Source organism: Melopsittacus undulatus, chromosome 9, assembly GCF_012275295.1.
Source record: "Melopsittacus undulatus isolate bMelUnd1 chromosome 9, bMelUnd1.mat.Z, whole genome shotgun sequence".
Taxonomy (NCBI): domain Eukaryota; kingdom Metazoa; phylum Chordata; class Aves; order Psittaciformes; family Psittaculidae; genus Melopsittacus; species Melopsittacus undulatus.
Window position 1 is genome coordinate 2,144,970 of NC_047535.1, and position 15,251 is coordinate 2,160,220.

Here is a 15,251-nt window from a genome sequence, read left to right on the forward strand (position 1 = left end):
GGAAGTCCAAGTATCACACATACTCATTCCTAGAAGTATTAAGCTTCAATATTTTAAAACAGCAGGACATTCTGGGAGTCAAATACCCCTCATAATATGTTGCAGAACCTTCCATCTCTGACATTTTCTAGATTCCAGTTACTGATGGCCAATATATATCTGTTTGACTTTGTGCCAGCATTGCCTTTAGGCCTAAATAACTTCCTTCCTTCTGGATACTTAGGTCCTCCATGCATTTACAGACAGCAATCATATCACCTCACTCTGAATCTTCTTCTCACTTTAGCTGAGTAATTTGAGCTCTTTTCATTCTCTACTAAGAGGTTCTCTTCTCTGAAAAAGAACAGAGAAGCATCTGAGATTATTTGCAAAGTGACAGATTTGTATATGCTGGAAGCGAATAAGTAACTGGAGACTCGCGTGGCCAGAATTCCATTATACCAGGAGCAGAGCTTCAGAAAGTGTTAATATGGTAGCTCACAGATGCACAGCATACTTGAAATGCCTGACAATGCATACAGGCTGACAAACACCTCTACTGTTGATCTCAAGCAGTAACTAAAGGCAGGGCAAGAAGCACAGAACAGGAGAGGGAAAAAAAAGAAACAATCTTACAGATAATGGAAAAAAACAAATGTTTTCAATTTAATTCCAAAAGCATTTCAAAATTCTGATGCAACTGTTCTTTGCTGTTTGAAATCTTTCACAATGAGGATTTAATATTAGCAGGATGAGGGAATATTTCCATGATTAATTAATTCTGACTGTTTACAGGACAACAGGTTGCTGGATTTACTTTCACTAAGCTACTGCTTTTAAAAATACTTGACACATCTCTAAGCCTGGCAAAAGCTGGTTATAAGGTCTTCTACATATATGGGGGTTGGAACTAGATGATCTTAAGGTCCTTTCCAACACTAACTACTCTATGATTCTATATATGACAAAGAGCATAAGTCACATACCAAATAAATTAACATACAAACCAGAAAACTAAGCAAGATAGCTCCCCAGTGTAAACAAGATTCAACACTCCCATGAGTCTCCAAAGGTTTCCAACAAGTAAATGAGTACCAGATATGCAAAAGTAATTCAAAATTAATGACTTTTCTTGAGTGAGGTAGTACAATATTTAGTATATTACATGTTTAGTGATTAGTTTTAGGTACTAAAACCAGCAAGTGATAGGTATCAGGTTTATTCTATAAAACAAGACTAACATGCAATAGGGATCCCCGAGGAGTAACTCAATGTATCACCAACTCTCTTGAAGACAATTAACTGAAAAGTGCTATACAGGCAAATATAGAAATATTTCCCCTTTACAAGTCCAGAACAAAAACTACATAATATTCAGATCACAATGCTTAGATACAATCAGTAACTCCTGCCAAAGAACAGTTTTCAAACAGCTCATCTCTCAGTTAATCACCAAAAGAGTTTGCTAGAAGTGTCACAGCTGGAGCCGCTAGATGCTGATTTCTTTCATAAGATGCTGGGGTGGTTAAATGAGATCTGAGCCTGTCTGAAAACGTGGCAACAATGATCCATGCAAAGCACTTTAAAGCCCAAGACTCGCATGTCTCCCTGCAATTGTCTGACGTACTCTCTGTCAGGGTGGCATGCAAGCATATCAGAGCTCAGTTCACATATCCAAGAGAAGATTGCTCTGACCGTACAGGGACAGGAATCTGTTCTTCCAAGACACAGCTTTATTTCAGGGCTCAGCTAAGAGCTAGCCCATCACCTTAATCTAAATATTTAGTGGTGAACACAGACCTGTTAACCTCGAAGAGAAACCTTTTATAACACTTCATTACTTCAGGGTGCTGCCACTACATCTGCGTAACTGAAGTCACGATGCTCACCCACATCCACAAGCTCAACACAGGCTTCATAACAACACGTAACTACCCAGTGTTCAGTCCTTCTTTTCTTCCAGAAGTCTACCCACAATTAACCTTCCACACACGTACACGGTGTAATGTTTGTATCACACGCAGGAAAGCTCAGAAGCATCTTCTCCAAACACACTCACTGAGGTACCTGCCATAACATTGCTAATTGCTGAAAAACAGATTTACTGAAACTAGCTGCAGCTTGATTTGAAGCCAAGGACGAAGAGAAAGGAAACAAACAAGCAAACAAACCCTAAACCAAAGCAGAACACCTTTTCTACAGACCTGTGCTTTTCAACAGAACCTCTCCCACACACACATTTATGAAACATGCTATTGGAAATGTATAATTTGGCACTTAGGAGATAATTATATAACCTGAGAAATCAGCAGATACCATTACGGACTACGAAAAGAGAGTTAAACAAGTTTCCCTCTGTTTTTACTCCGGGTTATTTATCTTGCACAACTAACAGAAATCTGCCTATTGCCAAAGACACTCCTCACCGACCACGGTGAGGAGACCCCCAGTAGCTACCACGGGGGGGACCATGCACCCCCCCGGCATCAATAGTTCTGATTCTCCTAGCAGCCAAGGCCGTGCCGACTTAAAGCACAGAGGCTGAAGGAAAAGCCGACCCAACCGGGCCGGTACCGCTCCAGAGGAGTCCACCTCCCCAATACAGGATGAGAGCCGCCAGCCGGGCCGCGCCCGTCACCTCAGCCCCGCCGGAGCCCCGGTCACCCTCTTCACTCACTCCGCAGAGCTGGTCCCGTTGACGGCAGATCCATCCGGAGCGGGATTGAGCTGAATCGGCCCAGGCTTCTTCTTCGGCATTCTCGCCCCCAGACGGCGCAGAGGGTAACGGACGGAGCAGCCCTGGCCCCACTTCGGCCAGGTCCGAGGGACTTCCTGCGGTGGAGCAAAGTTCGGGGGTCCCCTCACCGCCGGTGCCACCGCGGGCGGGCAAGCTCCGACCTCCTCAGCAGGCAGGTACCGGTGGTGGCGCCGTCAGCCCCCGGCACTCCGCCCGCCCAACACCGGCCTCCCCTCACGGAGCCGAGGAGCACCGAGCTCCCTCCGGCACCTCCCGACGGGAGCGCTGCCCGGGCTCAAGATGCGCCCTTCTGCGGCACTGCGCCTGCGCACATCAGTCGGCCCGCCCGGCGCGCAGCCGTGGGGAGCAGGCGCATGCGCCCTGGGGAGGAGGAAGCCGGGCTGAAGCCGTGCCCGCACTGTGTGCTGCCCGCAACGGAGGGATCGCTCTGGCTCCCTCCGGTTCATGGCTTCATCTTAAAGTTGTTTGAGTGTGACACCGGGGGTTGTTGATCTCCCCCGTGTGCCACCGTCAACGCAGGCCAGGGTGGGAAGTGCTGTGCTTTATAATATATGTGTTAATATCACCATGAGCCTCAGCCGGAGGACTGACGGCTGCTAAATCCTCCCCGAAGTAAATGCCTGCTTTAAAAACGGAAACTTGACAATTATATTTACAGAATAAACAGTAAAAATCAGTATGAAAATTAAATCAGCTGCTGGTGATAAAACACTACTGGGAAGGGCCAGTTTGTGTCACATCAACGCATTAACACGATGACGGTTTTCTGGGGGTATGTTTCTGAGTTCTGACTTCAGTTACTACGGTTTGAGGAGCTTTCTAGGTTTTTGTAATTGTTGTAGTGAACCTGAAAATATAACCGAGAAGATTTTATTTTCCAGGAGCTCTCATGTTCTGGAATACAAAAGGAGGAATGTATGAGTGAGGAAGTATGATTTATAAAATAGTGCTGTCTGCGGGGATTATTCTTGATGCTTCTTTAACAGTTTTAAGGTTGGACATAGAAGACCTGAACAATTCGAGAATGAAGCTGTGAGCACACACAACAGGAAGAACAGCGCCTTGTTTAAACAGGTTAATTCTGGGGAGAAAACCACCGACATAAACATGAGGTTAAGCTTTCAGACAACAAAAGCCACCTCTTGCTGCTGATAAAAGCTCACATGTTGAGGCTTAAACACCAACTTGCTCCTACCCAGCTATAAAGTACTCACTTTTCAGATAGCAAATCTGCTCCATAGTGCATTGATTAACTAACAGAGAGGAGGTGGAGATGAGATCTTAGGCAGAAGCTCTTCCCTGTGAGGGTGCTGAGGCACTGGCACAGGGTGCCCAGAGAACCTGTGGCAGCCCCATCCCTGGCAGTGTTCAAGGCCAGGTTGAACAGGGCTTGGAGCAACCTGTTTGGAAGTGCATGAGCTTTAAGGTACCTTCCAACAAAAATCAGTCTGGGTTTTTAAGATTAATAAGTACTTTGATTAAAAACATTACATTACTTTTCCAAATCACAGAAGAACTTCACCATGGAATTCAGAGTGGGTTTTTATACAAAGTATTTATAATATGTGTTAATATCACTATGCTTCCAGGTAACAGCATCTTACTAATATCTAATCTAAATCTACCCTTTTAAATTTAATTAATGCTTATATAGCAACTGAAATGATGAACAAAGTCCCCTTTATGTTACACGCAAACGCTGTATCGTTCCTAGCATTTACCTAGTTCTAAAGTGGAAAAGATTGAATTACTATTTTCCCAGTTTTCCCGTCAAAGACACGCTCCCTCCTTCCCAATTCCAGGATTAAGAGAGAGCTCCCTCCTCTGGAGCACTTCATGCTTGCACTGCAAGTACTAGGGAATCTTGGACAATTGCCGAATTCACCCATCTCTTTTAGAGTCCCTTTTTCCTGCAGCATGAAATCAAAGACAGTTTGAATTGGCTGAATATAGAAATAGGTCACGACAGGGAGTTGGAACTGGATGATCTTTAATGTCCCTTCCAACCCAAACCAGTCTGGGATTCTATGATTAATGACTACTTTGATCTGAAATAATGCTTGACTTTCGGAACCCACAAAAAATAAAATACATCTTTTGAATATTCTCTGTGGAAGGAGCTTCTTTTTGCTTTACAAATGGGTGTTTCTGAGGGTGGATTACAGAGAAAAAGGTGAGAGTAAAAAATAGAAGGTAGTGTAATACCTGTGAAAGACTTGTGAGCAGGGAGACTTTCTGACTTATTGATTCCACCACTGCTTGGAAAAATACAACTAATGTCTCTGTAAATAGAAATGTAGCAAAGAAGCTTGTCGTCATTACCTCTCTTTTCCCTCACGGAAACTTGAATTTTGTCTAGTTTCTTGCATGAAAAGAAACAGGATACATATACAAGAAACATAATTACAATCTAATTATTGCATCGATTCATGCACCACTTAACCCAACTTTTAAAACTCGATTGCCACATAAAGCTGCTTATTTACTACCAAAACATATGTTTTGGTTATGATATTTAATGTTTCATAATCTATTTAGTGGTTAACAAAGCAATTGAAGGAAATAATTAGTCCCATAAGCAATGGAATTTAAGGAGCCTGATTCGAATTTGATTGAAATTGGTCAATAGGGTAAAAAATTATTTTAAGAGGGCTGACAGACTTTCAGCCAAAGATCACAACCTGTCTTGCACACCCTGTTTTCCTCAAGAAGCTGGGATTGAAAAGAACACTGTGGGTAAGAACACAATCTTAAATGTTTAGTAATATACTAAAAGCCTAGAAATTACTGTTGAACACGGTTGTAGAATATAAAACTTAGATTAGGTTAGCAAGGTATAAATCACAAATAGCTGAAGTTTGCTCAAGCTGTGGGATGTGACTTCCCACTAACACAGCTATCGTGGTACCAGTTTTGCAGAGGGTTCATTGCAACAGATTGGCCAGCATAATATTTAGAGAGTTTCTGAAGACAAGTGCTGCTCCCATTGGAGTAAACCCATTCAAATGTAGAAGTAGCCAATTATTCACTTAACAGATTTTCTTTGCTGTGTATTTAACAGAAGACAGGAAACAAGACTGAAATATAAAATAAGGTGCTCATTTTCTGCAGTTTTTCTAATGAAGTGACACTATTCAACAGAGAAACAAGTAATATTTCTATTTCATTGAAACTGGAAGCCAGAAGCATTTTCTAGAACAGAAGCAAGCTAGGTTTGGGTTTTATTTTCCCTTGAGTTATTATTTTATCAGCATGTGGCTGGTTATTCATTTCCTGAGGAAAAAAACAATAATCAATGCCTGCCAGCGTATGCTTTTCATTTAATTAGGAACAGGGGACTGGAAAGAACCACCCAGGTCATCAAGTCTGGTCTCTAATTAAACACTCTGCAAAAATATTGATTAATCAAAGCTGCATAAATATGGTAGGTTTTATAACACCATAATCCTCTGCAGATTGCAAGTGGCCTGCTTTAACACTTGTATAGGTTTTATACCTTTCTAGCACTTTTTTCCTGTCTGTTATCTCCTTGTTCCGATAAAGGCAAAACACAACAGAACAGGAGTCTGCTTATGCAGACCTGTGTGTATGGAGACTGTTCAGCCACACAAATTCATGCTCCCTTCTCCCTGCTTTTGCTCTCACAGATCCCTGCTATGCTACTTCTGTTCATTTAACAATGATTTTGCAGAAAATATGCAGGGACTTAGGGGGATTTGGAAGTCTTGAGCCTCTAATCAGTTCAGCTGACATTAGCCAAGTACGTAAAATCCAATTACTCCACATATAACCTCCCCCTCCATTAAATATTAAGGAAAACATTGACATGAAAAGATGTATTACACTAACCTAGTTATGAATCAGATATTTAGACTACACCAAACACCTAATTAGTTTGTAAGGAGTTTATTTAATATAAAGAATAAGTTATTTCCAAAACAAAGAGCTCATCATATAGACATTTGATTTTCAGTAATTTTATATGACAAATCTTTAATGTTTTAAGATGGAAATTACCCGTATTAGATCTATTATTATTACTATATCTTTGTGTTGCTTTAATACATCATGTGCCTCAGTCCTTTGAAGAAATTGGCCATATCTAAAAAGATAAATGGATTCAGTACTAACAAATCCATCAGCATGTTCTTCCTATATTTTACGTATTATGGGCTAAAAAAGCTGTTGCTGCATTTGGGAATGCACATTTTAAACATTAAGTGTCACTATAATTCTGACTAAAATATATTTATTCATTTTTTAATCTGGAAAGTAGCAACAATTGATTTTCTTTGTCATATTTAAAAGAATACATTAAATTACCAGAAACAGCATATGTCAAATATGAATTTACAGATAAATAAGGCAATGCCAATTCCTTCAATGCATTAATATGGTATTACTTTCTCTCACTTTGCTTAAAGGAAGAACTTATTATTTAAGTCAGATATACTTCTATAGACTGACCTGTAAAACTACACTGAGCTTTCCAGGTGCATCACCACTGGAGACGGAACTTGAAGCCTCTCCTCATTTCTGCAGTTCAACTCCTTTAAACGGCACTTTATGTGCACAGCTGCCAAATACACAGAGGACTTGGTATATTTATTACACACAATTACAAACTGCTTAGTTTCAAATCCCCAGAAGGCTTTAACTAGTACCTGCATGGAGAAAAGCCTGGTATTGTTACTTTCCCTAGAAGCCCTTCCCTCAGGGACACAGAAGAAGGGAAGGGCTCAACATGCACTGTTTCAAGCAGCATTCCTGGACCTGATCGCTCGCGGACCCTCGCAGCCTTGGAATCAATCTCCCATCCGCTGGGTGGGTCTCGCCTGAGGCGGTGACATCGCATAAACCACCTCAGGAACCGCCTCATAAACCACCTCATAAATCACCTCAGAAGCCGCTTCAGAAGCCGCTTCAGGAACCGCCTCAACCACACCTCCACCGCCCCCCGCCCGTTGCCTTTTGGCGCCAAAACGGCCGTGGCCTCCCTGCCGCGCATGCGCCCTGTCACGCAGCCGCCGCCGGGTGATCGCTCTCCTCAGCCGGGCCGTTCGGGCACTCGCGAGAGTCGCGATTATCGCTGCATGTCCCGGCCTGGAGCCGACGTTCATCGGTGTAGGGAGGCACGGAGCACCCTGAGGTACTGCTCGCCCCGGTATGTACGGATCTGTTTCCCCTCTTAACCTCGCTTCCCACAGGTGGAGGAGGAGAGCCTTTACCTCAGGTCCGCCCGCCTCAGGATGGCTGCAGCGGTGTGAGGGGAGCGCGGCCTCCTTGGCGCCCGGTGGGCTGTGGCTGTGGAAGTGTGGCCCTGCAGACCCCATTGAGCTTCTGTGCTGTCCTCTTTGGACTTCCTCGGTCTCCGTAAGAGCCTCGCAGCCCGGAGGGAGCTCACAGTCGAAGGTCAGTGCAGTCGGAGCTGCTTGGGTTGTTCCCTCGTTGTTAAGCTGCTCAGAAACAGCTTTCCCTTAAAGAAAGAGCCGTTCCTGAAGCCGTGGTGATTCCGGGTTATGCTAAGCGCGATGTGATAAAAGTTTTTGGAATTAGCTTCCCTCGAGGAGCTCTGAAAGGGGAATCCACCTCTAGACTGTGTTTCTGAGCGGGTAAACTGTAGATTAAAGGAATTACCCCTTGCATACCTGCATGCCTTTGATTATCAAGGATGTGAGTGGCAAAAAGCTGTTTTGAGAAGTGCTTTGGTTGGAAACCCATGCATTTTATTCTATTCCTGTGGCCTGTACCTGCCATTCCCAAGTCACTTTGAGGATTTGAAGCACAAATCCTTATTTTATTAAGCTCAGTGAGGCTTTATTGTATCATCCATCTGCATATCTGCTGCTTAATTTATATGTCACTTTTTATTAGCTGACATTTATTTTCTGTGAAAGCTGTATGTAACTGATGTTTATCTGCTTCTATGGCACCCTTTTTTTTTCTCTCTTTAAATGCTTTTGGTATTTCCTGCAGGAGGGAAGAAAAACTTACCTGTGGCAATGATGGAGCCTTTGGAGGACAACTTGTTTGATCTTTCTGATTATGAAAACACAGAAGATGAAAGGTTCCCACCTCTCCCACCTCCTGCCTCTCCGGGAAGAGATGATGCTGAATGGGCTCAAGCTAATGGAGGTGAACACCCCTGACCCCCAAATATCCTTTTTTGCAGTATGAGCAAGGAAATGCATGAAATCAGTATTTCTGATGGTGACATAGAATCATAGAGTAGTTAGGGTTGGAAAGGACCTTAAGATCATCCAGTTCCAACCCCCCTGCCATGGGCAGGGACACCTCACACTAAACCACAGCACCCAAGGCTTTGTCCAACGTGGCCTTGAACACTGCCAGGGATGGAGCATTCACAACCTCCCTGGGAAACCCATTCCAGTGCCTCACGACCCTCTCGCTAAAGAATTTCTTCTTTGTATCCTATTTAAACTTCCCCTGTTTAAGTTTTAACCCATTATCCCTTGTCCTGTCACTACAGTCTGTAATGAAGAGTCCCTCCCTAGCATCCCTTCAGAGTGTCCTTCACTATCTTGAGTTTACTGCATAAAAATAGTCTTGTACAGATAAGAGAGCAATTCATAACTTTACATTTTTATTGATTCTATGCTGTCAAACTTGTGGGGAAAGATTTTTCTCATAGGTTTCATGAAAATATGTTCACAATTGAATCCTTATAAAATTTAAGCTCTTCTGACAAAATGTTTGTAGATAATTATGCAGGTGTGACCTGTTGCTTCTCCTTTTTATTGGATTTAAGAAGAAGTAGTGATAAACATGTTTGCCTTAATCCCTGCTCTGTCTGTGTTGCTGGTCTGTCAGAATTATCAGTGGAAATCTTGAGACACACCTATCAAGTTATGTTTGTTGATACTCTCAGTTTCTTAACACTTAGAAACAACATTTACTGTTAGTATATTCTTGTCAGAAATACAATCTAAAAGTTCTAAAATTAGGAAATTTCCCTTTTAAGGTGCTTACTTTGCCAGAAAAGGGGATTCCTCAGTAGATTTTAAGAGACTGATTTATTTTCAGTCTGTTTTGTGAGAAAAGCAGTGTGAAATATGCAGATGTCCTTTTGGAGTCCTGTACCTGCAATTGAATACTTGTGACCTGCCTTTTTGATAGGGTAGAAACTTAAAATGTACATGATGCAATTCTAGTTGATGCCAACTGCATTGTATACTTAGTTGTTTTCTTTGTTAGAACCAGATGGGAACCAGCAGTCACAAGCAAAGGAGTCTGATGCAGCTCTACGGAAAGCAGTTAAAAGGCCAATGCCTAAACTAGATGCCCAGAGGTAATAGTTTTTACAAAATACTCCTTTCTGTGATGAATTTGGTATTTGGCTGTGGGGAAATGATTAAGGTTACTGTGTTCCCTGCTTGGTCATAGCCAGATAAAGAATTTTAGAGATGGAAATGCCTCTTGTCCATTGTATCATAGAATAGTTAGGGTTGGAAAGGACTTTAAGATCATCTAGTTCCAGCCCCCTGTTCATGACTTCTAATTCCATTATCTATATATCTATTAAATATACCCTGTATCTTTCAAATAGAGCTCTGCAGCTTCAGGCTATTTAAAGGAATTTGAGGGGGGTTTGTTTCTTTGAAAGGTTTTTTTCGTTGTTTCTTTGTTATTGTTTTTGTTAATCAGAAGTAAGTCCAGTGTTTCAAATAACTTCACCCATTTGCTATTACCAGGCTAATCTCAGAAAGAGGACTTCCAGCCCTAAGACACATGTTTGACAACGTAAAGTTCAAGGGTAAAGGGCACGAGGTAAGACATAGCAAGTTTCTGTTTTCTTCCTGGGATTTGATAGCTTGCTGCCCAACTGACAGGGGAAAATTGATATTACACTGTGGTTAGCCAGCTTTTACCAGCCAGCTTTTACCAGTATTTGAGTATACCCTGATGGGGATTGTAATTGCAAATTTAATGAAACACAAATGTACATCAGTATTTTAATAAAATCCATATTTTGATCTTTAAACTCTTTTCCTCTACTCCAGAACTAGAATATGTCTGTGACTGTTGTCCACAGAAGGGTTTTGAAATTGCAGCAGTCTAACAAGGCTGCCTACTATGTCTGGAATGCCTTTACAACTAGAAAGAAAATTAACTCTTATCTCTGGCAAAACCAGGACACATTTAATGATCAGTTTCCTGTGTTAGTGAAAATATTCTGGTGCTGTTGTTACACCTCTATCACAAAAGTTTTAGTGTTGAAAAATTGTGACATACCAAAGCAAAGAGGAAGCAGTAGTTTCTCTACAGACTGTCTCATTGACTTGGATACACTTAAACATAAAAGCTGATTTTTAAGTGTTACTAGATGATCAGCACATTTGCAAGGATGCCTGTGGAGCTCTGCTTTACAAGCAACATTCATGGTATCAATAAAAAACAGAAAGAAACAAGGTGATACCGCTGTTCTGAGCAGAAATCTTTACCAGATGAAGTGATTTAGATGTACATCTTCTGTGTGTTCTGAGCATCAGAATAAATGCCAGCTGTGTCCCTGTGATTCTTTGCAGTCTGGGTTCAGACCTATGTTGTCTTAAGGCCAGCTTCTTAGAAGCTGTCAGATGTTTTGTGGTATGTAAATGCTCTTCCTGAAGTTGGATTGCTGCTGTTCTTATAGCTTGAAATTGCACTTTCAGACTTTGCTGTGGGAGGAAGGGTTACCCACGCATTCATATCACTTCAGTTTTCAAGAGACTTTCAAGCTGCAGATGCTTAATGCTTTCAGAAACATTAGTGTCCCATCTCCCTCTGCAGTCTCCTGGCTTAGCTTTTACTAGCTGGATGTCATCTCCTGTGCCCTAGGCAGAGGATCTGAAGACTCTCATGCGACACATGGAACACTGGGCTCATAGGCTATATCCAAAACTGCAGTTTGAGGATTTTATTGACAGGGTTGAGTCTTTGGGAAACAAAAAGGAAGTTCAGGTATGTGTTGTTCTTGTTATTTTCTCTTCATGCAGTACTGCATAGTCTAAGAAGCAGGTTTAGGAGAGCAATTAGGCAATACAGGAAAGCTTAAGTTGTACATAATGCTAAGGAGCATAATGTTACTGAAATTAATGTCTCTCTTTGTAAAAATAGCTCTTCCTAGTGTTTAAATTTACATTTAGAGAGAAACTTTCTTTAGTTGAATTCTGGAGAATTGGGTTTGACTTTTTCCGGACATCTTTAGCCAAATAATTTGCTTATGAGTGCTGGAATTGATTGATTTGGGGGTTTTGTTTGTTATGTTAGAACCTGCAAAAGAAGGTTTCTGAAGAAGGCTTCTTCATCTGGCTGGTGGGAAATGAAGGACTAAGAGAATGAACCACAGCTTTAAAAGTTGTGGGTCAAAGAGAGTTGTAATGAAAGGAGATTTTTTTTTGCAGAGTTAAAAAGAAATTGGGAGTAGTGTTAAAACCAAAGCCAACAAAGATTTTGTTACAGATGAAATATCACTATTTTAGTGTCTCATTTGCAGACCTGCCTAAAGCGGATTAGACTTGATCTTCCTATTACACATGAAGACTTTGCAGATAACAAAGGTATGCCTATTGTGCTGAAAATTTACTTCCCCTCCTATTGACAAGAAATTAATGATCATTATAAGTTTTTAATGTGGAAGAAATTGTTGAGTGGTCCCCTATTTTATAACCAAGCTTCTGTGAAACTTAAAAATGCTAAACAGAACTGGTACTTGGACTAAAATTATATATATACACATATATATATATACATATATACACATGACAATAATAGTGTGATCTACTGAAAGGAAATAGAAAATGGGTATTATTGCCAGCATTGTTAGGAATACTCTTCCAAAAAATCCTCAAACTGAAATTGCTAAGTGAACACACTGGTTTGTATTATACTCTTAGGAGTGTGCAGTCTGGAGAGCTCTTGGGTATTATTATTGCAGAAATCAAGGCTCATTATACTGTTCATACTACACACTGTTGCAGTGAGTGTAGTGTTCTCTATAGGGAAAGTACTGAGACTGTGGGCAGTGTAATGTCTGGCTTCTTCCAGGATCAAAGTCCACTTAGCAAGTAGATAATTCCAGAATCTCTTCCAATCAGATGATGGTTTAAGAGTAGAAACAGATTTTTTTAATAAATAGAGGGAGCAGAGTTAATTTGGTAGCTTGAAAGTAACTTAATTGGCAGAAATAAGAGTCTAGTAGTTGTTCCTAAGATCTTTTGGAGGAGTTCACACTTTGCTGAAACAATTACCTACCATTGTCCAGTATATCTTCAGCTGAACCTCAGCTCTCAGACCAGCCAGTCCTTGGGAAAGGTGTTCTCACCTGCAGGGACAGCCTCTGGGGAGCTGGGGACCTGTGGCTGGCTTCACTGCTGGCTGCATTCACTAGGAATGAATGCAGCCGTGAGCAGCCACAGACAGTAAAGCCAATGGTTCCTGCCGACAGAGTCTGTAGAGTCATGAGATTTTCTGTGCGATGGTTCCATACATTTGTACTTAAATATGGTGCTGATCTGTTCTTAACTGTCAGTGAGTGTAGTGCTGCCACTGCTCAGTCCAGTTGAAAAGCTTAAGTAGTTATGGTTTTGAAATAAAAATTCAAGCTAGGGTATTAATAACCAAAAGCTTGTTGTCAGCTATCTTCTCTATTCACAGGCTTAAAGTGGTGCAGAGGCACAGACATTCTGGGCCTTAGGTGCTCTTGAGAATGCCCTGCTTCATGTTGGTGGTGAAGTTTGTCTGAAGGAGTTGGACTGCCTCCATTTTGCATGTTTTAATGTTGGCAAACAAGTAAATATTCCATAATAGCGGCACACTAAATTCAAAACTGATTGTTCCATGTCTGTGTTTGAACCTTTGTGATTCCCATACCTAGTCCTGCAACTTCCTAAAGGATAGTGTCTTATTAGTAGTAGGGATAGGAGGAAAATCATGTGGCCTTTCCATGGGGATTGCTTGCATTTATTGTCTCTTTTTAACCTTCACACCCAGCTCATGACTGCTAACTCAGAGCTCTGCCTCTCTAAGCTCAGGCATTTGTTGTTGTGTGTTCAGGATGTCTGATAAGCATTTGTCCTCTACTTTGAATTACAGGTAAGTGGACCTAGGCAGAAAATTGCCCATTAAAAGTAAATTACAGAATGATCTTCAGTTGTCAATGCAACTTTAAAGTGTAGAGCATAAAAATGCTTTAAAAATGTTCTCTTGACAGATACTGAACAGTAGATCTCTCTAGGGTGAAAATGTTAATTCTGCTACTTTTCCCTCACTTTTAACCAGATGGTGAAGGGGAAAGCAATGGACTGAATACAGCAGCTGAAGATGTAGGTTCCAGCTCTGGAAATGCAGAACAGCTCAGTCCTGTGTCTGCTATGACTCTCACAGAGCAGCAGCAGGAGCGAATCAAGAAGAACAGGCAGCTGGCCTTGGAGCGCAGGCAGGCCAAGATGCAGTGCCACAGCCAGTCACAACACAATGGTAAGCAGCTTGGAACTGAAGTGTTGATATTAAGGTCTATACCCTTGGAAGCTCATGCAGCTGATTGCTGAGTGATTGTAAAGGAGAGGGTATGGGTTGCTTTTCTAGTCAATAGTAAAACATGGAACTCTCAAATCTGAGCTGTTTTCCTGCAGTTACACCCCTCTAAAGCTAGTTCAGAGCTATGCTCCCTAGTTGCCATGCCAAGTTGTGATGGCTTTTGTCTTTAATGAAGTTAAACTCAACTTGATTATCCTTGGAGTTGGCTTTCCTGTGGACAGTGATTTTGGTGCTAGAAGCTGCAGTTAAACAGAGCAGTGGTGTCTTCCATGGTAGATAATTGGTTTTAGTTTGTTGACTTTCATTTTTCCCAACAGAGCTGTCCGCTAGTTACCCAGAAGAGGAGTTTAACACCCCTGTTGCTCAGGATCCTGCTGACCATATTGAAGATACCCCAGTTACTGCACTCAAGGTTGCTGTGGATGGAGATACAGAAGGTGAAGATGGAGATACAGAAGCTGAAGATGGAGACACAGATTTGGAACATGCCAGTGAAAAGCTGTAACCATTCTCCTGAACTTTCTTGATGGAAAACCCCCAGTACTTGAAGTACTGTCATTATAATTGCTGGTTCTTTTTACTATGACTTTTGTGAAGTTGGACTTTTGCAGCTGCAGATGAGCACCAGAAAACAACACATTCATTTGCATTTGGGACATCTTTTCTACCTCCCGCAGGAGTGTTCAGGGAACATTAATGAGGGGCTGTGGCCTATTTTGGGTTTTGTTAACACTTGATGTCAAACTGAATTAACTGGGAATATTGAGAGGTGAAGTATCTATTAAAGTTGTGGTTATTTTAACAGTGTGTCTACAGTAGGAGGTACTGCGGTGTCAGACAAGGGGTCCTGGATTTTTTAAACGGAGTCTTCAAGTATGTGCATCTTTATCTTAAAAAATGGAAGCTATTACCTTTTGGGAGTTGTTGTATGAGGCAGTCCCAAGTACAGGGCCTCTACATTTCCCCATCCCCGGTG

The 15,251-nt window shown here is 41.6% G+C and overlaps 2 protein-coding genes and 1 non-coding gene across 4 annotated transcripts in view; 2 read left to right on the top strand and 1 right to left on the bottom strand.

Annotated features, from left to right (window-relative positions):
• The window catches only part of MAP2K1 (mitogen-activated protein kinase kinase 1), a 33,359-nt gene extending 30,332 nt beyond the window's left edge, over positions 1-3,027 (bottom strand). Inside the window, exon 1 of the mRNA XM_005148798.3 lies at positions 2,657-3,027. Coding sequence (XP_005148855.1) covers positions 2,657-2,736 — 80 coding nt within the window. The 5' untranslated portion in view covers positions 2,737-3,027. The remainder of the gene's footprint in view (positions 1-2,656) is intronic.
• A 4,747-nt stretch (positions 3,028-7,774) lies between these two features.
• On the top strand, positions 7,775-15,082 carry TIPIN (TIMELESS interacting protein). Of its 2 annotated transcripts, none has more exons than XM_005148797.3 (8): positions 7,775-8,149; positions 8,714-8,872; positions 9,953-10,046; positions 10,450-10,525; positions 11,576-11,698; positions 12,234-12,297; positions 14,018-14,215; positions 14,593-15,082. In XM_005148797.3, the coding sequence occupies exons 2-8, from the start codon at positions 8,740-8,742 to the stop codon at positions 14,778-14,780; spliced, it is 876 nt and encodes a 291-aa protein (XP_005148854.2). In that variant the 5' UTR covers positions 7,775-8,149; positions 8,714-8,739; the 3' UTR covers positions 14,781-15,082. The 2 variants fall into 2 exon arrangements, with proteins under 2 accessions (XP_005148854.2, XP_030904558.2); XM_031048698.2 differs by having other exon boundaries at positions 9,959-10,046.
• Positions 13,095-13,229, top strand: LOC115946467 (small Cajal body-specific RNA 14). The gene has a single exon (XR_004080539.2). It is a non-coding gene; the product is annotated as a small Cajal body-specific RNA 14 (non-coding RNA).
• Positions 15,083-15,251: the final 169 nt, after the last annotated feature.

What these genes read in the sequence shown, in the direction of transcription:
- TIPIN (XM_005148797.3), top strand. Translation starts at nt 8,740, where the DNA reads ATGATGGAGCCTTTGGAGGACAACTTGTTTGATCTTTCTGATTATGAA. An exon ending in GAAACAAAAAGGAAGTTCAG is followed by an intron (nt 11,699 to 12,233) that starts GTATGTGTTGTT and finishes TCTCATTTGCAG; the next exon opens with ACCTGCCTAAAGCGGATTAG. An exon ending in CAGCCAGTCACAACACAATG is followed by an intron (nt 14,216 to 14,592) that starts GTAAGCAGCTTG and finishes TTTTCCCAACAG; the next exon opens with AGCTGTCCGCTAGTTACCCA.